This window comes from Elephas maximus, chromosome 16 (genome assembly GCF_024166365.1).
Source record: "Elephas maximus indicus isolate mEleMax1 chromosome 16, mEleMax1 primary haplotype, whole genome shotgun sequence".
Taxonomy (NCBI): domain Eukaryota; kingdom Metazoa; phylum Chordata; class Mammalia; order Proboscidea; family Elephantidae; genus Elephas; species Elephas maximus.
The window spans coordinates 39,508,338-39,533,719 of record NC_064834.1 but is presented as its reverse complement, the minus strand read 5'-3'; the positions used below and the strand labels follow the sequence as shown (position 1 = coordinate 39,533,719).

Below are 25,382 nucleotides of genomic sequence, written 5' to 3'. Positions count from 1 at the left end.
ACTGAAGGCTGGGGTTTTTGTTGTTTGTTAGCCAGAGGCCACCCTCAAGTCTCTGTGGCTGCCCACAGTTCTTTGCCACATGGGTTTCTTCAACATGGTTGTTTACCTCATTAAGCCAACAAAGAGAATCTCTTGTTATAGTCTGCCAAGATAGATTCCTACATAACGTAATGTAGTTGGGGTGTAACATTCCATCACCTTTGCTATATAAGATAACTTATACAAGGAAGTGACATTATACCACTTTTGCCAATTCTGTTGGTTAGAAGCAAGTCACAGGTTCCATGCATAGTCAAGGGGAGTGGGATTACATGAATGTTTGGACACCAGGAGGTAAGAACCACTGGGGTCACCTTAGAGTCTGTCTGTCACACTGTGTATTTAATTTTGCAAACATTGTTCCATCAAGCTAATTAGGTCTTGGTAAATTTCCTGGGGTGCGTCCTGTCCAAGGTAAAAATCCAAGTGATTGTAGTGTGGAATCCACTTGTAATAAATAAGGTTGGAAATTTTAGGAAGTAAATTCTCAACGTCCTTGGGATCAGCCACACGGTCTTGTCCACCATTCCACACAGCTGTTGGAACTTCCATCTTAGTAACATTGTATAAGGGAGGTGTAAGCTAAATACAATTAAAGAGATATAGAAAAAAAGATTTTTTACATAAACCCCCACTAAAGAAATAATATTAACTTTCAGCTGTTTAGTAAGTCCTTCAAAAGTTAAAAGTGTGCAATTAAGATACACTTATTGAGTCAGAATCAACTCGACAGCACTGGGATATAGAAACATTAAAATGTTAAAGAAAAATTGAAAGTACTTTTGTGCAATATATGAATTGTGAATAATAAGGACAGCCATGCACTTTTGGGGGAAACAGAAAAGATTCTAGAGGAAGGGGTCTCTTATTTCCCTGGGGAACCATCTTTCCAGTACCACTTTTACTAGGTGTGTCCTTTTCAATCAAAATGTTAGTGGTATTAGTTGTAGTTGAAAGTAAGCTTCTTGCTTTTTAAGCATCCATATAGTTTACTCTCATTATTGTTTTGGGTTTTTCTTAATTATTCACTTTTTTCCCCAAAGTCATAAATAAAAGATCCCTAACTGAACCTGAATCACCATGTTGTCATGATTTTTTATTGTGATATGTGAGCACAAACTTAAAGCTGATACCTATGACCCAACTCTCATCCAAGCAGATATCTGAGTCTTAGAGGGTAACATCATCGAAAAGTCATCTCCTAAAATATGGAGTAGAACTCAAATTCTTATTTTTTTTTAAAAAAAGGCAGACAAACTGGAACAGTTTGAGAACAGAGGAACTACAGAGAATAGAGGACTTCTTGACACTATCGCCCTGAGACACTCTTTAAACCTAGAACTGAGCCTATCCCCTGAGATCACCTTTTAGTGAAATAGAAATAGAGTGGCACATAAAAGAAAGGATATTACCCCAATTGGTACCCTACTTAAAAACCATCAGTATGAGACCAAGAGGTTAACAATTACTCAAAAGCAAAGATGAGAAGCTAAGCAGGCAGGGAAACTAGAGTACTGGAAAGGGAACAAACTGAACACAAGTAAAGAGAATGCTGACACATTATGAAAAATGTATCTATGTCACTGAACAATTTGCGTGGAAGTTGTCAGATGGGAACCTCACTTGCTATGTAAACTTCCACCAAAAACTCAATGAAGTATTATTTAAAAAAAAATAGTAGAATAAAAAACTTCTTCTAAAGCAATTGTATAGGCTTTCTAGGACAAAGATTGGTTAATAACAGTAGGAAATAATACTTTGACATACTGTGTGTGTGTGTGTATACACATAATTATAGCAGCTTAGGAGAAAAAAATAAACATTTTCACACCAGTTGAAAAAATAAACATTTTCATACCAGTTGAAGTAAAAAATTTTTAATTATTACAGTTATTGAAGTGCCACTAGATTATCATTTAAAAAAATTTCAATAAATAAAAATTTAAAAAAATTCCAAATTTCCACATCCCTGATTGATAAAAAGCACATATCTTTGGTGATCACTTGCTCAATTTGAGCTCAGTCTATCAGCAAGAAGCCAAAAATTATTGGATTTGCTTCTATGCTGGAAAAAATAATAATAACACTAGTAACACATATTTCCCTTTAATATATTTTTCCAAAAATTTTCCGATTATGTCAAGAAATGTCTTGACACACCATTTTCTAGCAAATACTCCTGTGTCTTTCTTAAGTGTTTCTCTTTGGTATATCTTTAATAATCCATATATATATATATATATATTTAAATGGATAGTAAATGACATGCCAAAGAATGAGGATACCATTCACTTTGTTACAATTGGATAAGAAGTCAGAGACTATACTTTAGAAATAAAGATTATGTATCTTTAATTCTCTCTTCAAAATATATTCTTAATTAAGTGCTTAATTTTCTGTTTTTTGAGAGGCAATAGGTGTGTAATAAAAGGATAGACTTTAGATCTATGAAATCCTGGGTCATGTTTGGTTCTTTACTAGCATAAATGACTGGCAATTTAGCTAACCTTTCTGGGCCTCTGGAAAAATGGGATAATATTTACCTTGCTAAGTCATTGTGAGGATCAGAAATAACAATGTGGCATATAGTAAGAATCCAATAAGCAGCATCTGATGTGTATAAAATATCTGCATAGGGAATAGGACCTAGTAGGTATTCAATAAGTGGATACTGTTTTTATTAGTTCATTTGCAGTATAAAACAAAACAAAACAAAAAACCCCAAGCCTACTGCTGTTGAGTTGATTCTGACTTATAGTGACCCTATAGGACAGAGTAGAACTGCCCCCATAGACCTTCCAAGGAGTGCCTGATGGATTCGAACCACCGACCTTTTGGTTAGGAGCCATATCTCTTAACCACTACGCCACCAGTATACAACTGATTATTATTATTGTTATAATATTGTACCTGCTTAAAGTGCATCATGTTCTGCTTCGGGTTTCCCCAATCAAAAGCTTGGAACTGACCAGAATTAACAGCCTTAAGTAAATTAAAAATAATAAACACATTTAAATGATACAAGAAAACAGTGTTCATTTAAAGACAGTAAATGAGAAATATACAAAGAAGATTGATGTATGTCTCACTATTTAGGCACGTGAGTTGCAATTAAAAATATGTTCATAAGTTTAAAAAAATTAAAAAATGATAAAAAATTGAACTAATTCACGGAACTGACTTGATGTATTATGGCCATAATCTCTTTTTATGCCTTCCTAGGGGCTCTGGTAGCCTTCCTAATGAAAATACTCGGGCAGGGATATCTCCAAATTACATTAGAAATATAAACATGGATGCTCAATTAATTGATTCTTGAATATCTTGTCTCCAGGAATCCTTATAACTTTTTTTTTTAGAGGCACTAGCTATGCATTTCCTACATTTAAAAAATTACTGCTAGTAATATAAAACAACCTGACACCTTATTATCCTCGCCAGGAGTTCGAGGGTATTATTCCGAAAAACCAAACCAGTTGCCATCAAGTCGATTCCAACTCATGGCGACCCCATGTGTCAGAGTATGACTGTGCTCCCTAGAGTTTTCAATGGCTGATTTTTTCAGGAGTAAACTGACAGGTGCCTCTGGGTGGACTTGAACCACCAAACTTTTGGTTAGCTGCCAATGCATTAACTGTTTGTATCAGCCGGAGACTAAGTGCAGGATAGTATTACCATCTTCCTCATTCTTAAACATATTTATTACTATTGAGCAAAATGTTTATTCTCAGAGTTCCCTTAGTGCTTTCGGCGAGGGACGGGGTTGCTGTCTGCCTGTTGTCTGCTGAGCCAAGACACTGAGGGCTGAGACACCAGACATGACTATTTATGCATTCTGATTTTCAGACTTCAGATGTTAGAATAGAGAAATTAATGCCCCTTAACCCACTGGCATTTGAGTCGATTCCCTGGTGGCATAGTGGTTAAGCACTTGGCTCCTAACTGAAAGGCCTGAAGTTTGAACCCAGATGTGGCAGTCTGCTTCATAATGATTCTGACTCATAGCGACCCTCTATCCTATAGGGTCACTATATGTTATAAGTAATACATCTTGGGTTTCCTTTTTCTTCCATTTGCCATCCATGCTGAATTGAGGTGGTAGATAGTTTTCAAATTTACTTTAAGCTCTTCATTATCCCTGGTTCCACATCCTCTTCTGAAACTGGCCTGAATTTCTGGCAGTTCTCTGTCGATGTACTGCTGCAGCCGTTTTTGAATGATCTTCAGCAAAATTTTGTGTGTGATATTAATGATATTGTTCTATAATTTCTACATTCTGTTGGATCACCTTTCTTGGGAATAGGCATAAATATGGATCTCTTCCAGTCAGTTGGCCAGGAAGCTCTCTTCCGTATTTCTTGGCATAGATGAGTGAGCACCTCCAGTGCTGCATCTGTTTGTTGAAACATCTCAATTGATATTCCATCAATTCCTGGAGCCTTGTTTTTCACCAATGCCTTCAGAGCAGCTTGGTCTTCTTCCTTCAGTACCGTTGGTTCCTGATCATATGCCACCTCTCGAAATGGCTGAATATCGACTAATTCTTTTTGGTATAGTGACTCTGTGCATTCCTTTCATCTTCTTTTGATGCTTCCTGTGTCGTTTAATATTTTCCCCATGGAATCCTTCACTATTGCAACTCAAGGCTTGAATTTTTTCTTCAGTTCTTTCAGCTTGAGAAATGCCGAGCCTGTTCTTCTCTTTTGGTTTTCCATCTCCAGCCCTTTGCACATGTCATTATAATACTTCATTTCGTCTACTCTAGAGGCCCTTTGAAATCTTCTGTTCAGTTCTTTTACTTTATCCCTACCAGTAGGAGGCCCTTTATTCTGAACATCTTTCCTCCTAGAGGAATGTGATGGCTGCCTCCTGAGGGTGGAACTCTTCAAAGTATTTAAGAAATCCTCAACTAGTGTTTCAAGTTACACCTTTTTCAGGTTAGAGAGAACTTTTTCTCTAAAATCTATAGCAGTCATTCTCAACTTTAAAGAGGAAAAAAATTTCTTAGGGTTCAATTTAAAATGCAAATTGCTAAGGATCCCAGACATGGGAAAACATCTCTCTGTATACACACACAGGCACACACACACACACAAGAATTGTGTATATTTTACCCACTTTCCAAATCTCTTTTCAAAAGGCTTTGAGACTAAAGCCCCCAGCCAAGAATATAGGCTAAGGTCACACACACACACACACACACACATATACTCACACACACACATATACTCACACACGCACATACTCACACACATATGGCTCAGAAAACCATAGCAGTTGAATTTGACTTATCTCTGAGTTTGCTGAATACTGAGTTAAAATAATAAAACAAAGTTTAAACTGAGATTATAAACATGAGATGTTAATCTATTTAAATCCCTCACCAGCATAATTAATTTTCAACTTTAACGAGTAAAGTATTATTTTCCACACTTTTAAATGTCTCATATGCCAATTGGAGGATGAGCAGATCTTTCTGGAATAGGCTGAAACATTTTGTAAAGTTCTATTAAAGCTACACTTTCCCTAAAGAAAAAATACAATCCTTTTCTTGAAAAGGCAGTCTGGAGTAATCTAAGCATGAGAACATAGTCAGAATATCTGGGCACCAGATTCAAAGCCCAGACACTGAGGACATGGAGAATGTTGTAGTTAGGTGCTGTTGAGTTGGTTCCAACTCATAGCGATCCTATGTACAACAGAACGAAACACTGCTTGGTCCTGCGCCATCCTCAAAATCATTGGTATACTTGAGCCCATTGTTGTAGCCACCGTGTCAATCCATCTCGTTGAGGGTCTTCCTCTTTTTCGCAGACCCTTTCCTTTACCAACCATGGTGTCTTTCTCCAGGGACTGAGCCCTACAGACAATATGTCCAAAGCATGTGAGGCATAGTCTCACTGTCCTTGCTTCTAAGGAGCATTCTGGTTGTACTTCTTCCAAGACAAATTTGTTCATTCTTCTGGCAGTCCATGGTATATTCGATATTCTTCGCCAATACCACAGTTCGAAGGCGTCAAGTCTTCTTCGTCCTTCCTTATTCATTGTCCAGCATGCAAAAGCTGGACAATGAATAAGGGAGATACGGAGAATAGAGGGGACTAATGCACACTTGGCTTCTAACAGAAAGGAGGTTTGAGCTCACCTACAGATACCTGGGGAGAAAGTCCTGGTGAGCTACTTCTGAAAAATCAGCTACTGAAAAAACTGTGGAGCACGTTTCTCTTCTGGCACACATGGGGTTGCCATGAGTCCAGATACGCTCAACAGAGATTGCTTTGATTTTTAATGAGAATTAAAATCTTGATCCCAAGGAAAGGGAAGGCTTGCAGCTTGAGGAGCTGTTATGATTCCAGGAACATCAAACTGACCTGCAAAGTCCTGCTGTGAGCTCTCAGGAAGCACTTCCTGGGGCTCTCGCTGCAGTGTAGCATGTGACATCGGGACTAGGAAGCACATACCTGGGCCCGGTGCAGCATATTCTGAACAGATGTTCCTGCGGGGCTGTGTGACAAATAAACATCCAATCGACTCTGCAAAATAAAGAGATTATTCCTCACCTAGAGATTAAATGATACGGCTGCTAACCAAAAGGTCGGCAGTTCAAATCCACCAGCCACTCCTTGGAAACCCTGTGGGGCAGTTCTACTCTGTTCTCCAGGGTCGCTATGAGTCGAAATCGACTCAATGGCAACAGGTTTGGATTTTTCGTTAGTAATTAATAGTAAATATTTGAGAGAAATTTTAATTTTTTTTAGCAAAAGACACTATACTTTCTGAAGACATAGTAACCAAGAGGCCATATTTAAGAACTTTCCCCTCCTCCAGCTCTATTCTTTTATCCTGGATAATGCCTTCATAAAGCCCACAGAGGGCATCCTGCTGCCCAGAAGCATAACGTAACGTACTTTCTTTTCTGGCCTCACCTGAGAGTGGTCTAAGAATAAATGAGGGTCATGGTATAAAAGCCCAGCGATGTATCTGGAGAGGAATCAGGACATCGTCCTTTACCCTGTGTTAAGTTCCAAGAGGCATTCAGAGAAAACCCTGGATCAACATCGAGAACAGATCTGAATGTTTCCTACTGGTAAAGAATATGGTAAATACTCTTTAGGGTTCTTTAAAGGTTGGTAAGACATAATCCATCCAGTATCTTAACCGCCATTAAACTTTAGATTTTTTCTGGATCAATCAAAAACTGATTCTTTCGTATTTTGAAGTATGTGTGTGTGTGGGTTTGTGTATGTGTATGAGCTATTTTCCACCAAAGTGAGAAGAAATGTCCTGGAGCTTTAAAAGAATACACCTACCAATGAGCCACCCAAACCTACTGAATCAGAATCTCTAGGGTTGAGTTCTAGGTGTATGTATATTCTCAAAGTTTCACAAGTGCTACTCATGCAACCCTGATTCTGTGCCACTAAAATAAATGTCGTTGCAGGAGCTGTAATATTACATAGCCTGGTCTTCAAAGGTGAGGCAAAAGGCAATCTGACTACATGAATGTTGAACCCATGCTCAGCTGAGAGCACACAACGCATGTTCAAGGGCATGATTTTATGAAGCATTTCTTCAGCACATTCTTAGGCCAGGTCAAGAGGGTACTTTAAATTTACCTCTTTTGTGTGTGCTAAAAGGTATTTTTAACTTAGTTCTGCCTACATTATATGCTTCCATCTAAGTGATATGCAAGGATGGTTTCCTTAGTAAACAGAAAGTGAAAAGGAATGTGAAAAAGCAGCGGCTAAGGCGTGCTTTACACAAAAAGCCTTTTACAAATCTTGTTTGAAAACAAGGAAAGTGTTACCAGTATCTTCCAGTGGACAGAGGAAGATAGGCTCTGAGAAGTAATTTTGTGAGATAAATGGAGACCATATTCATCTCTGTCTCCCTCTGATTCCAAACGTACCTCCTCTCTATCTGGGGAGCAGAGAGGAGATTTGTGTCTATCCCTCTCCCACTCTTTGGAGTCAGCTGCTGATAACTTAGAAAGGAAAGGATCACAGTTAAGTTAGATATGACTTGACAAGAGCCTCAGCATGTATCCCTCTCAGGATGCATTTTAATAGTAAATCTGAAGCTATCTTTGAAGAGCCGTTTCGTTAAGGAAGTAAGTGGTTCGCAAAATCACTATTTCCAAATTACCTGGGGAAACAAATGGAAAATTGGTTTAAAAAAAAAAAAAGTCTGGGCTCATTTTCTGAGATTCTACTTCAGTAGGTCTGGGATAGGACTCAAGCACAACCAGATAAATTTTAAAACTATAGCTTTAATCCAGATGAATGGCTTTTCAAAGGTGGCATCTTGGCCAACAGCAATAGTTGGGGAGAATATTTAGTGGCAAAGCCTTTTCCTTTAATCCTCCTACTAAAGCAGGTAGACCCTCAGCCCTGGTTGGATGTCATGAAAGCACTGATTAGACTCCAGAAAACAAAAAAGGAAACTGTGAAATGTGGTTTGCATGTAATACACAATGAATTCTTACCACCTCTGTGCAACAAAACAATTACTTCCTGGACCCCATTACTTACACATACCATGTTTAAGTTATTCGGATCAAATCCACTCAAAGTAAATAGGAAGTTGCTGCAAATACTACGGAACAGCTTCTGGTTGCAGACCTTGGTGGCAATGAATTGGTGGAAAAACGTATGAGGGTAGAACATCTTATCACCAAAAAAAGCCTGCAACATCAAGTAAAAACACCATCAAATCTCATGGATTTGGACGTCAAGAGTGGAGAATGGGTGGTAATTCAGACAAGAACTGGATACAAGCTGACAAACTGCTCATTATTGGTCCTTGATGAAACCATGAGACCTGTTAAATTTTGTCTTTCTGGGCCTCCCAACTCATCTTTTTATGTCTCTTCCTCAATACATTTAACTGCAATGTTTGAGAAGGTGCCCTGAGAAACCAGTGCTCATAGAAAATTGGTAAGGCTTTGGAACCAGGCATACCAAAATTTGATTCCAGGCTTTCTGTCTTATACTTTAGGAAAGTAGCTTGATTTCTATTACCCTGGATTTTCTCAACTATAAAATGGGAAAACTAATACCTACTGTGTAGGACTGTGGAAACCCTCGTGGCGTAGTAGTTAAGTGCTACAGCTGCTAACCAAAAGGTTGGCAGTTCAAATTCACCAGGTGCTCCTTGGAAACTCTGTGGGGCAGTTCTACTCTGTCCTATAGGATCGCTATGAGTTGGGATTGACTCGAAGGCACAGGGTTTGGTTTTTTTTGTGTGTGTAGGACTGTTGTAAAAATAATAGGTTATGTTTAAAAAGCACCATTACATTCTAAAACATTATCATTAATGACTGAATACAAACTTAATGAGCTATCTTCCAGAATCTATCAATAAACTTAATTATTTGATAAGCTTAACGCAAAGCAATGAACCTCTACTGGTGGAATTTTAGGCAATGTTCAAGAAAGTTGAACTTATCTTTTGAACTTTAAAAACTCTAAAAATCAAAATATATACTAATATCTAATCCCTGTGTGTATAAATCCAATCTTGCTTTGTTTTACAATAATGGATTTCATAAGCTTAGCATCCCTTAAACTAGATAAAAATATAAAAACTAGATATCAAGGGGAAAAAAGATTATTTCATTCTTAAAATTTTTGAGAACATGAGTTTACAATAAAATCTGGTCTTTTTCCTAGAGTCCTTTATTAACGGGCAATTACAACTAAAGAATGTTAATAATTAGTGTTTGTTATTATTGCACTAATGTACTATGATTTCTTATACTATCAATGGTAAAGTAGATCCAGTAAATTCCTTCTGGGTATAATTTGTAGAATCCTGAGTTTGAAAAAATTGTTGATGTGTGTGTTCAAAGGTAATGTTCATATAATGGAATATGTGCTATTCCCAGGAATATTAATAGAATGGAATATATGATATAGCAGGACTTCATATTCACCTGTTGAGAAAAAAGAGAGAAGAGAAACTACAGTATGTGACACTAGTTTAAATCATACTTCTCAATTCTTTAAAGAACTCTCTACTTGGATATTGTTGTCGTTAGGTGTCATCCAGTCAGTTCTGACTTATGTCGACCCTAGGTACAACAGAACGAAACACTGCTGGGTCATGTGCATCCTCAAAATCATTGCTTTATTTGAGCCCTTTGTTGCCGCCCTTGTGTCAATCCATCTTGTCGAAGGTCTTCCTTCTTTTTGCTGACCCTCTACCTTACCAAGCATGATGCCCTTCTCCAGGCACTAGTCCTTCCTGATAATATGTCCAAAGTACATGAGATGAAGTCTCAACATTATCACTTTCGAGGAGCACTCTGGCTGTATTTCTTCCAAGACAGACTTATTCATTCTTCTGGCAGTCCATGGTATAGTCAATATTCTTCACCAACACCATAGTCAAAGGCATCAATTCTTTTTCGGTCTTCCTTATCCATAGTCCAGCTTTCCCATGCATATGAAATGACTGAAAACACCATGGCTTGGGTCAGGCACACTTTAGTCTTCAAAGTGACATCTTTACTTTTCAATACTTTAAAGAGGTTCTTTTATTTATTTTTTACAGGTTTTTTTTTTTTCAATTATACTTTACATGAAGGTTTACAGAACAAACTAGTTTCTCATTAAATAGTACACATATTGTTTTATGACATTGGTTAACAACCCCACAACATGTCAACACTCTCCCTTCTTGGCCTTGGGTTTCCTATTACCAGCTTTCCTGTCCCCTCCTGCCTTCTAGTCCTTGCCCCTGGGCTGGTGTGCCCTTTTAGTCTCATTTTATTTTATTGGCCCATCTAATCTTTGGCTGAAGGGTGAAACTTGGGAGTGATTTCATTACTGAGCTAAAAGGGTATCTGGGGGCCATACTCTCAGGGTTTCTCCAATCTTGTCAGGCCAGTAAATCTGGTCTTTTTTTTGTGAGTTAGAATTTTGTTCTGCATTTTTCTCCAGCTCTCTCTGGGACCCTCTATTGTGGTCCCTGTCAGAGGCGTCAGTGGTGGTAGCTGGGACTAGTTGTACTGGACTCAGTCTGGTGGAGGCTGTGGTAGTTGTGGTCCATTCACCCTTTGAATTAATCTTCCCCTTGTGTCTTTAGTTTTCTTCATTCTCCCTTGCTCCGAAAGGGGTGAGACCAGATGACTGCTCACAGGCTTTTAAGACCCCAGATGCTACTCACCAAAGTAGAATGTAGCATACTTCGTTTATAAACTATGTTATGCCAATTGAGCTAGATGTTCCCTGAGACCATGGTCCCCCCAGCTCTTTAAAGGGTTTTTTTTTTTTTTTTGTAGTAGATTTGCCCAATGCAATGTCATTTGATTTCTTGACTGCTGCCTTCCATGGACAGTGATTGTGGATCTCTGACAACTTCAATCTTTCTCCATTTATCATGGTGTTGCTTATTGGTCCAGGTGTAAGAATTTTTGTTTTCTTTATGTTGAGGTGCAATCCATACTGAAGGCTATAGTATTTGATCTTCATCAATAAATGCTTCAAGTCTGCTTTGCTTTCAACAAGCAAGGTTGTGTTATGTGCATATTGCAGGTTTTTAATGAGTCTTCCTCCAATGCAGCATTCTTCTTCACATACTCTAGCTTCTTGGATTATCTGCTCAGCACACAGATTTAATAAGTATGGTGAAAGAACACACACTGACACATACTTTTCCTGATTTTAAACTACAAAATATTCCGTTGTTCTGTTCCAGCAACTGCCTCTTGGTCTATGTACAGGTTCTTTGTGAGCTGGATTAAGTGCTCTGGGATTCCCATTCTTCTCAATGTTATCCATAATTCATTATGATAAAAAAACAGTTAAATACTTTTGCATAGTCAGTAAAACATAGGTAAACATCTTTCTGGTATTCTCTGCTTTCAGCCAAGATCCGTCTGACATCAGCAGTGATATCCCTTGTTCCATGCCCTCTTTTAAATCTAGTTCGAATTACCAGCAATTCCTTGTTGATGTACTGTTGCAAGCATTTTTGAATTATCTTCAGAAAAATTTTATTTGCCTGTGATATTAATGATATTGCTCTATAATTGCCACATTCTGTTGGATCACCTTTCTTTGGAATGGGCACAAATATGATCTCTTCCAGTCAATTGGCCAGGTAGCTGTCTTCCAAATTTCTGGGGATAGATGAGTGAGCAACTCTAGTGCTGCACCCATTTGTTGAAACATCTTAATTGATATTCCATCAATTCCTGGATCCTTGGTTTTCACTAATGCCTTCAGTACAAGTTGAACTTCTTCCTTCAGTACCATCAGTTCTTGATCATATGCTTCCTCCTGAAATGGTTGAATGTTGACCAATTCTTTTTGGTACAGTGGCTCTATTTATTCCCTCCATCTTCTTTTGATGCTCCCTGTGTTGTTTAATATTTTTCCCTTAGAATCCTTCAATATTGAAACTCAAGGCTTGAATTTTTCTTCAGTTCTTTCAGCTTAAAAAATAGCAAACATGTTCTTCCCTTTTGGTTTTCTAACTCCAGGTCTTTGCACATTTCATTATAATACTTTGTCTTCTTGAGCTGGCCTTTAAAATCTTCTCTTCATCGTTTTTACTTCATCATTTCTTCCATTTGCTTCAGCTATTCTGTGTTCAAGAGTGAGTTTCAGAGTCTCTTCTGACATCCATTTCGGTCTTTTCTTTCTTTGCTCTTTTTTTAATGACCTTTTGCTTTCTTCTGGCTCCTGATGGCACAATGGTTAAGTGTTTGGCTGCCAACCAAAAGGTGGGCAGTTCAAATCCTCCAGCTGCTCCTTGGAAACCCTATGGGGCAGTTCTACTCTGTCCTGTAGAGTCGCTATGAGTTGGAATCGATTTTATGGCAACGGGTTTGGTTTTGGTTTTTTTGCTTTCTTTATGTATGATGTCCTTGAAGTCATACCACAACTTGTCCAGCCTTTTGTCATTAGTGCTCAATGTGTCAAATCTGTTCTTGAGATGGTCTCCAAATTCAGGTGAGATATACTCAAGGTTGTACTTTGGTTCTCGTGAACTTGTTTTAATTTTCTTCAGCATCAATTTGAACTTGCATATGAGCAATTGATGGTCTGTTTCACAGTTGGCACCTGGCCTTGTTCTGACTGATGATATTGAGCTTTTCCATAGTCTCTTTCTGGAGATGAAGTCAATTTGATTTCTGTATTTCATCCAGAGAGGTCCACGTGTATAGTTGCCATTTATATTGTTGAAAAAGGTAGTTGCAATGAGGAAGTCGTTGGTCTTGCCAAATTCTATCATGAGATCTCTGACATCATTTATATCACCAAGGCCATATTTTCCAACTACTGTTCCTTCTTCTTTGTTTCCAACTTTTGCATTCCAATTACCAGTAATTGATTACATGCTTGATCAATTTCAGACTGTAGAGGTTGGAAAAATCTTCAATTTCTTTATCTTTGACCTGGTTGATGCATAAATTTAAATAATAGCCATATTAACTGGTCATCCTTGTAGGCTTATGGATATGATCCTATCACTGATAGCATTGTGGAAAATGGCGGCTGTGGAAAATATTTACTTACTTCAGGATAGATCTGGAAATGTTCTTTTTGATGATGAATACAATGCCATTCCTCTTCAATTTGTCATTTCTGGCACAGTAGACCATATGATTGTCCAATTCAGAATGGCCAATACCAGTCCATATCAGCTCACAAATGCCTAGGATATCAATCTTTATTGTTCCATTTCATTTTTGATAACTTCCAATTTTCCTAGATTCATACTTTGTACATTCCACAGTCTGATTATTAATGGATGCTTGCAGGTGTTTCTTCTCACTTTGCATCACATCATAGCAGCAAACGAAGGTCCCAAAAGCTTGACTCCATCCATGTCATTAACGTCAACTCTACTTTGAGGAGGCAGCTCTTCCCCAGACATACTCTGAATCCCTTCCAACCTGAGGGGCTTCTGGCACTACATCAGACAATATTCTGCTGCCACCCAAAAGGTTTTCATTTGCAAATTTTTCAGAAGTAGACCACCTGGTCCTTCTCCCTAGTCTGTCTTAGTCTGGAAGCTCTGCTGAAACTTGTCCACCATGGCTGACCCTTCTGGCATTGGAAATACTGGTGGCACAGCTTCCAGCATCACAGCAACATGCAAGCCACCACAGTACCTCAAACTGATAGAAGCGTGGAGTCTACTTGCATAGATTGTTTCAAATTGCTATAGGTCTGGAAGTAATAATAAACTATGCAAACACAAATCTAATTCTTTCTGGCCTATTCTTCATTTTGTCACTATCACTTGGACACGTGGAAAACATACCTGACAATTTAGTTAACCCAGTACCAAGCTGTAAAGGGTCCCTGGGTAACGTGAATTGTTTGTGCTTATTGGCTAATCGAAAGGTTGGAAGTTCAAATCCACTCAGCGGTACTGCAAAAAAAGGCCTGGTGATTTGCTTCCATAAAGATTACAGCCATGAAAACTGTGTGTGGAGCAGTTCTACTCTGTAACACATAGGGTTGCCATAAGTTGGAATCAACTTCATGGCAACAGGTTTGGTTTTGGGTTTTATAAGGCTATCATTTCATTGTCAAATCCTATCAATTTTATCTTCTTTTTGAGCAATTCTGGCTCGGGTCCCTAACACCTATTAGCTGAAGAACAATTATCCCATAATCAATCTCCTCATCTTTTGTCCCCCTTGATGTCCTTTTCCCCATCCACTTACATTTGGTTACCAGGAGAATCTTCATAAAACAGAGCACTATGCATGTCACTCTCCTGTGTAAATATTTTCCACAGCCGCCATTATCTATAGAATTAATTCTAAACTCATTAACTTAACGTTGAATGTCTTTCAGAATTTTTTCTCTATATTTCCAATAGTATTTCTCATATTTTCTTTCACAAACTTTAAGTCACAATGAAGTCAGTTATATGTAGTTTCCCATGGCCTGAGCCTTACCACTTCGATATTACCTTTCCTTCTTGGTTTGGAAAGCCTGTCTGAACCACCTGGTATATTGACATCTTGTTCTTAAAGCCAAAATCAAATGCCATCTCATCCAAGGAGTCTTCCGTGATTCTGCCATTTGGAAGTATTTTCACTTTTCTCTCTGTTTGCTTAGCACTTTCTTTTTGTCTTCATTATGATGCTGCTGGAATTTCTATTAATTAGTGTGGTAAATGTATTAGTGCCTTCATTGGAGTAAAAGCTCTTGAGAGCAGTCTTTCTAAAACACAAATCTTACCCTCTATTTCTCTGCTTAACATTCTTCAATGGCTTCCAATTATCAATAGGAAAAAGTCTAAACTCCTTAACATGGCAGAACAACCCTCCATTAACTGTTCCCTTTTTCTCTTCTTTGTCAAATCTCCCAATACTCTCAGATGCACCCTAAATTTCAGTCATATCAATCTACTAAAGTGTCTTTATTGGCAAAGCTGTTTTCTGATTCCATGATTTTGAAATTGTAGTACCTTGATATTGATTTGCTGAATTGAATCGAATTATACTACAAGTATGTCAGAATACATGGAAGATTGAAGCAGAATTGTGAAAATTGAAGGGAATGAAAAAATCTTGCATCCTGAAGTCCTTCTTAGCTGTGTAGGAAAGCTGAAAGAATTTAGCAATATACACAATGTTATTAATTTAATTTTGTGGGACCAAGGACAGACTGGCAACGAAGAATGGAAAGGGCGTCAAGGTTAGGTTACACATACATAAATTTAAAAAAACAAAAACATTATAATACAATTGAGTTTGGCTCTAAAAAGAGGCCCCAATATAACAGATTGCGAAATCTCTATTTGGGTTTTCTATTGTGTAAGAGAGCCAAAGCAATTGTAAACATTTCCTGCCTTGTTCTGGCAGCTTTTTTGCACCTGTCTTTCTGGATCGTATGGGTATGGACTTAATCACCAAGGGCTCATTTGCTCATCTCTCACCTCCTAGAATCCCTGGCTTCTGTAAGAATTATTTCCCTTTTATCTGCTTTCACTGAAAGCACTGCTCTCACTGAAGAGTACAATTGCCATCAATTTGTCATGGGAAAAGCCCATGTGAAAACGCAATGGGAAAACACATCAACGCACAACTCATGTGGACCAATTCACCTCCCCTAGGTACATTATCAGATTGGTTAACTATTGGCTAGGGTAGGGGATCTGGGGCCTGGGGTACTGCCTCTGGTTTGGGATGTTGGTAGACTGAGAGCCTGTGAAGGGGCAGGCAATTGAGCACGGTTGGGCTTTGAATGATGGGGGAGGGTGTGTTCTATGAAAATAATGATGGCAGTAACAATAGCTGACAATTATTGAAGGCTTGCTATATATGAGACTTGGTCCTAAAGGATTTACATGCATTAACTCCTTTCATCTTCACAGGAAACCTCTGAGGTAGGGATTATTATTACCCCCATTTTACAGGTGAAGAGAATGTTTCACAGAGAGCTTAAGGTCTTGGTCAAATTTACCCAGTTAGCAAATCGTAGAACTAGGATTCAAGCCCATGCCATCTGGCTCCATGCTGTAATCTCAACTATTACACTACACTTCCCCCTGAAAAATTCAGGGGCACTGGAGAGAAATTTAACCTGCTATATTCAACACGTAATTCTCCAGTCAAATTAATTCTTGCTTTAGCTGCTATTGAGGGATGACATGGGAAAAAAGCTTCTAGACTTAGATGAAGAAAATAGGATAGAATGATATCATAGTGAGCTCCCTAATCACCACTAGTAATATCATAGGTAAATCAGCAATATAGTCAGTAAACCTTGATCACCTATTATATTCTCAGAGATTTAGAAAGTGTCATTTGTCTCAGGTTCTCTACTCTTGAAATCAATGGAAATAGAGCTGGTTTTAGTTACTACAGGGTTAAACTTGGGACGTCACATACCTTGACTATTTGACTGGAAAGAGTTGCAAAACTTTTCATGGGACATTGGGTGTATTTCACTGTGACGACTGGAGCCAATGCAAAAAATATCTTGATCCTCTTAGCCAGTTCTGGGTTTGTAGAGAACGCTATGAAAGCTGAAAGGGAAGAAGACACTAGTTCACAGATTAAAAACAATTCTTCATCTATTTTAAATGATAATAAAAGTAGCCAGATTAAAAACCAAACAAAAGAAAAAAAAAAAAACAAATGGTAAGTACCATTTCAGGGCAAGGTTTTCTGAATTTCCCAAAGATGGAATTGGCTAATTCAGAATAAAATGAGTTTCTTATCCCTGTGGAGTGCAGGTCTACTTGTGGAGTGGATTCAAGCATTCACTGTGGAGGACATCTTTATAAACTCCTATGACCAGTCTAGCCTGATGACAGACATTGACATCAGAAAAACCTGGACTGTAATCTTGGCTTCCCACACATGAGTTGTGTGAAAACTTGGATGAGTTCTCTATGATCTTAATTTTCTCAATCTGTAAATCTGTATAATAGAATCCTTATAGGACTTCTGTGAAGATTAAATGAACAGAATATATAAAAAATATTTAATGTGCTACTTGGAATCATCACCATTAGAAAGGTTTCCTAAATTCAGCCATTTGTAAAATACGGATGTTAATGGTCTCAAATGTTTATGGTTTCCAGTGAAAAAATATATGTAGAATGCCTAGTGCTGGACAGGAACATAAGGACCTACTTTACATCAGAAGCCTGATTAAGATTAAGATATAGAAAAGAGGCTAGGAGAAATACTGTTGGTATTGTAGGGGTCTCTAGCCCAAGAGAAAGTGGTGAGGGGAGTGAGGTGCCTCATGGCACTGCCAGCATGGGCCCACCCACATCTTGCCTGCCCTAGCACTTCCCTGGCAACTAAAAGTCACACTGATTGTAGCATCTAGTTGCTGAGTTTGGTAATTCTCTGCTTTCTTTTTGGTGTCTCTCACTAGACTACAAGCCGTATAAGGGAAGGACACATACTGTATTTATCCCTGCTTTCTAGAATCTAGCCCACTGTCTGGCTAATGTTTTTTGGGTGTACAAATAAATAAGTGAACTATTTTCTCTCTTCGGACTTATCTATCAACCTCCAAATTCAATGCTGGGAAAAAGTCCTTATTGTCATTTTTGTTTTTACTCTTCAGAAACCAGCTAATAAAAGTGACTTCCTGATTCAAGTCCCCAGACTAGAGATTACACAAAGAGAAGAAATCCCGTCCCTTGCCATGACTTGGAAGAAGCACCTCCGACATGACTTAGGTTAAGCCTTCCCCAAACACACCTATGGTAGTGCCTTGGGAGTGGCCCACATAGAAGAGTCGCTCCTGTCCAGTTTTCTCTACGATGAAATTGACTGTGGCTGGCAGGTCATATTTAGCCATCTCATCCAAACTGCCAACAAGAAGGAACAAGAAAATTGGGAAAACATACCACTGTTAAAATTAAACCAAACCAGTTGTCATTGAGTAGATTCTAACACATGGGGACCCCATGGGTAGCAGAGTAGAGCTGCACTCCAAAGGGTTTTCAAGTCTGTGACCTTTTGGAAGCAGACCACCAGAGTTTTTTCCTAAGGCATCTCTGAGTGGGTTTGAACCATCAGTCTTTTGGTTAGTAGTCAAGAGCTTAATGGTTTGTGCCACCCGTGGACTTTATCTCATTGTTAGGACTCAAGTATTTAAACATGTTCATAGATACTTTGTATATTTAATTAAATGTGAAATTAAAGTCTACATATCCTATAGTATGAGTCTGTACACCTTGATTAAAAGAGACTTTTTTTAAGAAGCTAGGATCAGAAATAACTGATTTCCAAAGACCTAGAAGTATGTCTCCTGTAAGGCTAGTGATACGTCACTTATTTCTATAGCAGATTTACCAAACCCCCTTTATTTTAAAAAAGAGAATAGAGCAAACAGATTTACAGGTCTCAGCCCAGAGGGAGGGAATAGGATGTCCAGTAAAGAGGCCTGGTAATTGGCATATTTAACATCACCTCCGGTACTCCTTGTTTGGGAAACACTGACCCAGGGAATCATTATGTCTCTTGCAAGAGTGCAATGACACAACTGCACCAAAGGTGTGGAATTAAGAAATGCCAAAGGGCTTCCAGAAATAAGGCAGGGATGAGGCCAAAGAACACATGGCTTAGGTGACCTTCAAGGCATGGTTCTTAGCTCCTATGCAAGTGCCTGGGCTTACTCTGTGACCAAGCCAGCCGGGCTTCTGAAACAGACAGTGCCCCCAGAGGCTGCTGCTGGCAACTGTCTGCTCTTTAGCTTATTCGTGATCAGACTTTTCCTTGTACTTTTCCCAGGACCTGACTCTGGGGAAGGCTTTCAGCATAGCCAGCCTGGCTGTAGGGAAAGGATCCTCCACTACTGAGTGAATAAACATTTGAGTGTCATCTCTACAAAAGGACTAGGTTCGCTTTTGGCTTATCAGGAATGTCTGTTTCTCAAGATTTTCAGCCAACCCATTTCTCTATTAGCTTCATTTTTCCTCTTAGTAAGGGTCTCATACAATCTTCCTACAGGATTTGTGTTGACAAAATGATGATACTCAGTCTTGGAATTATCCTTTCGAAAAATGACTTTTGCCTTTTGACCACACACACGCACACACACACACACACAAACACCAGGAAGCAAGCATTTGAAAACAAACAGCAATATAATAATAAAGGTGTTAGGGTATCCCCAAGTCTATGAAGAAAAAATGGGTAGAGGAAGAAGTGCTTCCTTAGTGTTTTTCTTTCCTGGATCCTGTTAGGTGCATTTGGACAGGAAGGGAAAAATCAGTCTGTTCACACATGTAAATGAACACAGTACACACTATATTCATTAGTAGGTATCCCCTTACCTGAATGCCCAATATTCTGGTGATTCGGGTGACAATTTCAAGTGTTTCCTGGACCAGGTGTTTCCCCGGCTATTCCCCATCCACACATCATAACCAGTATCTGCCAGAAGGAAGGCCAAGCTATTATGGGGCAGGTTGCAAATCCAGTTACTGGCAGATGCCATTAAACCATGTTGCAAATACACAACAGGCTTTGGAGCTGCAAAACACAGGCAACAAGAATTTCATGTCTCAACTTCCTCGATGTCTACAAGAAAATTCTCTTTCCTTACTTCCTGTAATATAAAAGAGAGATTAAGAGGTGAAATTTGGTGCCAGGCAAACCTGGCTTCTAATCCATTCTGAACTAATTACTTGGGGAACTTATTTATCTTCTCTGTGTCTTGTTTTTCCATTTATCAATCAGGATTACATGTAATGCATTGTTTTTTATTATTTAAGTACTATAGTCAGATTGTCCTGTTCATAATCCATTCTGCTACATATTAACCTCTTTGTCCCTCAGTTAATTTATCTGTATAATGGGGAATAATAACAGAAGCTTTCTCATAGTATGCTTCTAAGAATTAAATGAGAATTAAAATACTTAAAAGACTGTAGCACAATCAATATTAGCTCTATCATTACTATTATTCATATTAATAACATTTTATGTCTCAAAAGCACTGGAGCACAAAACTTTAAATAGTAAAGTTTTAACTTTTGTAAAACAACAAAAAACAATAATAAAAAGGCCATTTGTTGAATATTTGCTGAATACCATGCTAGCACTATGCTAGATTTTACACACACTGCTTCATTTAATTTGCATTGTTAGAAAGTAAAATACAAGGATGTGAGTGGAATTTCACACAATGGAGCATTGTTAGTTTGATATAAAAATTCTATTTCCAATCTACAATTAGAGCAATTGAGGAAAGCAAAAAGGAAGTGGGGAAATGGTATATAAAACAGAAAAGAGAAGACGTGACAAGGCTTTTCCTCCATTTTATAGATGGTTTCTGACAGCTGTGTTGTTATCTCAGGGCACTCCCTCCTGTTACTTTTGGGGCTTGAAGGGCTTCCTGAGATTGGATGGGCTAGACTGACTCTCAGAGAGCCCTCAGCCATCTGGAAGCAAGGAACTAAGAGTCTATGTTTATTTATCCATCTTTTGGAGAAAAAGGAAAAAGGTGTTACTAACTCTGCCTATAGGATTGCTATGAGTCAGAATCTACTCGATGGTACTGGGTTTGGTTTTTTTTTTTTTGTAACTCTGCCAAAGTTAAGTACTGCCAAATGGCAGTCAAAGTTGGTAGCCTCTCTCTAATCTGGGCCCTCAGGCAGCTTTTCCTCGTAGAGACAGCTTTCCATGCCCTGAGTTTTGGCAGCTTCCTGTCAGAAGTGATAGAAAAGTTTGAAGAGACTGAGTTCTCATGAGTATTTACGAAGGTAATGGAGTTACTCTGGGAAATAGTTGACTCTATAAAGTCAGCAACACTGCTACATCTTCCTCTTTTTCCAAAAATCTAGACTTTATCTTTAAACAGTTGACCCATCTGATACAGCACTAAACCCAAAACCAAACCCACTGCCACAGCACTACAAAGGACAAAAGGAGCTAAGAAGCGAGAGACATCTCGCTACCAGGACATCTAGACATCCCTGCTTGAGGCCTTAATCCTTTCATAACTAAATAAATCCTACCTGTTCTACTCGAGCATCCTCTTCCATGAGGGATCCTGTAAATTCCAAGGATATAACCATCTCTAGTCACGACATCATACTTTTCATAAGGATAGCCCCAATAGGAAATAATCTGGCTCTGAGAAGAGGAAAAGAAAATATATATCTAAATGTTGTAATTTCTTAATTTGTGCATGTACATTGCAATGTACAGAACCTTAAGTTGCAACATACTGTTAATCTGTTTATGTACTGGGACAGCATATGGAGGGAAAAAGTAGGATAACTGAGAAGGGTTTTGAGAAGGGGTTGTATTCAAAGACATGGGTAAAGCAGGGTGGAACAACTAAACATCCTGGTTTAAACCTGTTGACCTGGTATGATTAATTGTGCTGGTTCACTCACAAAATACTTTGACAAAAACATTATATGTCATCTAATGAGGAAAACTACAAGGAATGGTGCAGTGCCCTGTGGTTTGTAACAAGTGAGGTGTTACCAACCTTAGACCTGAAGGGAGATGGGAGGAAGCAGCTAAGCAGAGTCACAAGGAGAAGGTCAAATAGAAAGGGCCTCACTGAAAGGAGCATTCATATTCATTGGAGGGATACAGCCCCCTTAAGCTGAGCTCACAGGGAGGGAACCAGGGCAGTAAATAGCCCAACCTCATTCTCCTCCCTCCTGCCAATTCCCTGCTCAAGATTTCCATTGGCTGAACTGAAAATCAAAGGTCAAGGAAGCTTGTTGGCCTAGTCCTCATATGCCTGCCTCCATGCAGAGAAAAAAGTGTAAAAGAATTAGACAATGGATCCAGAGAGGTTAATAGAAGATATCCCATCACAGATATACAGAGAAGAGGATAACTAGTGTTTGTTAGTCATTTTTTACATAGAGGATGGTTTACATCCACTGTTTTATGAATCCTCACAACAGGCATTTTACAGTTGAGAAAACTGATGTTTAGGAATATTAATAATCTGTCCAGGATTATACACTAAGAAGAAATAAAGACAGGATTAAAGCCAAAGTAAGCTTAACTCCAAAGCTTTGCCACAGGATTATGCGTTTGCCTTCACTGGGCACACGAGATTGTGTCTGTATCATGGGGCAGCATAAAGCAGTGCTAAAGAACCCAGGCTCTGGAGACAGACTGTATGGCACTGAATTCCAGCTCTTCTAATTATTAGCTATGTAACTTGAACTCTGCTTAATTCCCCTCAACTGTAAAACAGAGATAATAGTATCTCCTTACAGATTTGTCATAAAGTATCTAGAACAGTAAAAAAAAAAAAAAAATTTTTTTTTTTTTTTAACAGTGCCTGGCACAAAATAAGTGCTCTGTAAGTGCTTGTTTTCTAATTATCCTCACAGAAAGATTAGGAACCAAGAAGTACTAAGATCAAGGAGGAAAAGATTATGTATGAACATGGGAGGAAGAGAGCAATTTGAATTTAAGACATATAGAATATGAGTTCAGCAATATGGCCAGCGGTTAGAGATACTTGTTGAATACTTTGGAAGGAGGGACACAAGAAACAGTAAAATATTTTGACATCTCCAGTTTGCTTAAAGTTCTGATCAAGTTTTGGTGTGGATAAGGACATCAATAGTGAACAATGTATATTACAGTATGGAATAGCCCCTTGGAACAAAGCCTCTAGTGGATACTTGTCATTTGCCTTTTTTGTTTTTTGTCCAGCACTGTCCTATTCCACTTCTGGTCTGAATTCCTGCATAAGTTAAGATACTTTTTGTTACAAGCAACAGAAGTCAACCAACTAAAGCAAAAAAGTACACTGATGTAGCTCTCAAAATCATAGAAACTGCTCTATAAAAAGCCTCAGGAAGGACCCAAGGATTCTCTGAAAAGATAATCAATATGAAATCATGGCCTTCTCTTCAAGAGGCCACCATCAGATGGCTGCTCAGAGCACCAGGAGAGGGGGTATTACTGCTCAAACTTGAGTTAGGTTTTTCACCTTACACACTTGGTCACTGGAGGGCTTATTGGAAAAACTATACAGGCATACCAGATTGTATCTAAGAGGATGATAAGTTAATGATTCCTTATTTTAATGTTTTTTTCTTTCTTAATGCACGACTTACAATATTCATATTAGCTTCAGGATTTGTGGGGCTTCCTTTCTTATCACAACCATACATGGATCCAAGTAGAAACATCCAGCACGCTGCTACTAAAAGCTGCCACATTTGGGGTCTGCCTGGGAAAGGAAATATTAATATATTTGTCATCAAAGGTAATTCTACAAAGTAAAAGATTACTAGCTGTGCGCCCTTGGGCAAGTTACTTAACATTCCTGAGAATCACTTTCCTCTACTACTAGTAATAATAATGTAGAGAATAATTTCACCGACTTCCTAGGGTTGTTGTAAAGACTAAGTAAATTAATACCCATAAAGCTCTTCGAATAGTGCCTGGCTTAAAGTAATCACTAAAGAAGTATCAACTATCTTCATTATATTTACCATATCATCATCATCACCAGGTATTGCTGAAAAAACAGGAAGCATTCACCTAGTGATGTTAAAAAAATTGGCTAGCTAGTGCAAAAAAATTAGATTGTCACCTCATATTTTACATCAAAATTGAAGCGTTACATATAAAAAGTCAAACCGTAAAAATTAAAAAAATATATATATGGGATGATTTTTCTAAATTCTAAATGAAAGAGAACTTTCTAACCATAAAAGTAATGAAAGAAATCATAATAGAAAATATTTGATTTGCTTACATAAATCTAGGAAACCTCCATGTATCATAAATCATGAAAGTCAATGTAATTAATAAACTGAAAGTAATTGCCATAAATATCACATAATTATTTGAGGAAGAAATTAATTTTTAAAAAAATCAATAAAAAATCAAGTCTCCAATAGGTAACTGGACAAAAGAAGAGAATGATTTGCAGAAAAAGAAATACAATGACCAATACAGTCCTCAAAACACATTTAATAAATTTAGTTATCAGATAAATTGGTACTTTTTGTTCTGGTAGTGCGAATATCGCCACAACCTTTTTGGAAAGAAATTTGGTAACATGTCTCGCATTTAAAAATATGCATACTTTCACTCTGTAATGATTCTATTTCTAGGAATAAACCCAAAAGAAAAATTTTATACACACACACACACACACACACACACACACACACACAAGCATCGTGTATAACAATTTTCCTTATAGTATATCTTAACAACCTGTGTTATGCAGATGACACCACCTTGCTTGCTGAAAGTGAAGAGGACTTGAAGCACTTACTGATGACAATCAAAGACCACAGCCTTTAGTATGGATTACACTTCAATATGAAGAAAACAAAAATCCTCACAACTGGACCAATAAGCAACATTATGATAAATGGAGAAAAGATTGAAGTTGTCAAGGATTTCATTTTACTTGGACCTACAATCAACACCCATGGAAGCAGTAGTCAGAAGTCAAAAGATGCGTTACATTGGGCAAATCTGCTGCAAAGGATCTCTTTAAAATGTTGAAAAGCAAAGATCTCACCTTGAAGACTAAGGCACACCTGATCCAAGCCATGGTATTCTCAATCTCATCATATGTATGTGAAAGCTGGACGATAAATAAGGAAGATATAGGAAGAATTGAAGCCTTTGAATTGTGGTGTTGGCAGAGAATATTGAATATACTGTGGACTGCCCAAAGAATGAACAAATCTGTCTTGGAAGAAGTACAACCAGAATGCTCCTTAGAAGCAAGCATGGCAAGACTGTGTCTGACATACTTTGGACATGTTGTCAGGAGGGTTCAGTCCCTGGAGAAGGACATCATGCTTGGTAAAGCACAGGATCAGCAGAAAAGAGAAAGATCCTCAATGAGATGGATTAACACAGTAGCTTCAACAATGGGCTCACA

General features: G+C 38.2%; 1 protein-coding gene across 2 annotated transcripts; it reads right to left on the bottom strand.

Annotated features, from left to right (window-relative positions):
- Positions 1–381: 381 nt before the first annotated feature.
- On the bottom strand, positions 382–23,691 carry LIPK (lipase family member K). Of its 2 annotated transcripts, none has more exons than XM_049855475.1 (9): positions 23,587–23,691; positions 21,502–21,619; positions 19,816–20,014; positions 18,236–18,345; positions 16,904–17,040; positions 8,577–8,723; positions 6,501–6,572; positions 2,950–3,021; positions 382–621 (listed from the first exon to the last, which is right to left on the bottom strand). In XM_049855475.1, the coding sequence occupies exons 1-9, from the start codon at positions 23,689–23,691 to the stop codon at positions 382–384; spliced, it is 1,200 nt and encodes a 399-aa protein (XP_049711432.1). The 2 variants fall into 2 exon arrangements, with proteins under 2 accessions (XP_049711432.1, XP_049711433.1); XM_049855476.1 differs by having other exon boundaries at positions 19,816–19,915.
- Positions 23,692–25,382: the final 1,691 nt, after the last annotated feature.

Bases quoted from the DNA above. Each gene is read 5' to 3' on its own strand.
- LIPK (XM_049855475.1), bottom strand. From the start codon at position 23,691: ATGTGGCAGCTTTTAGTAGCAGCGTGCTGGATGTTTCTACTTGGATCC. The intron at 8,724-16,903 runs GTATGTGACGTC...TTGATGTTGCAG, and splicing joins TTTCCAGTCAAATAGTCAAG to GCTTTTTTTGGTGATAAGAT. The intron at 6,573-8,576 runs GTATGTGTAAGT...TTTATTTTGCAG, and splicing joins ATCCGAATAACTTAAACATG to AGTCGATTGGATGTTTATTT.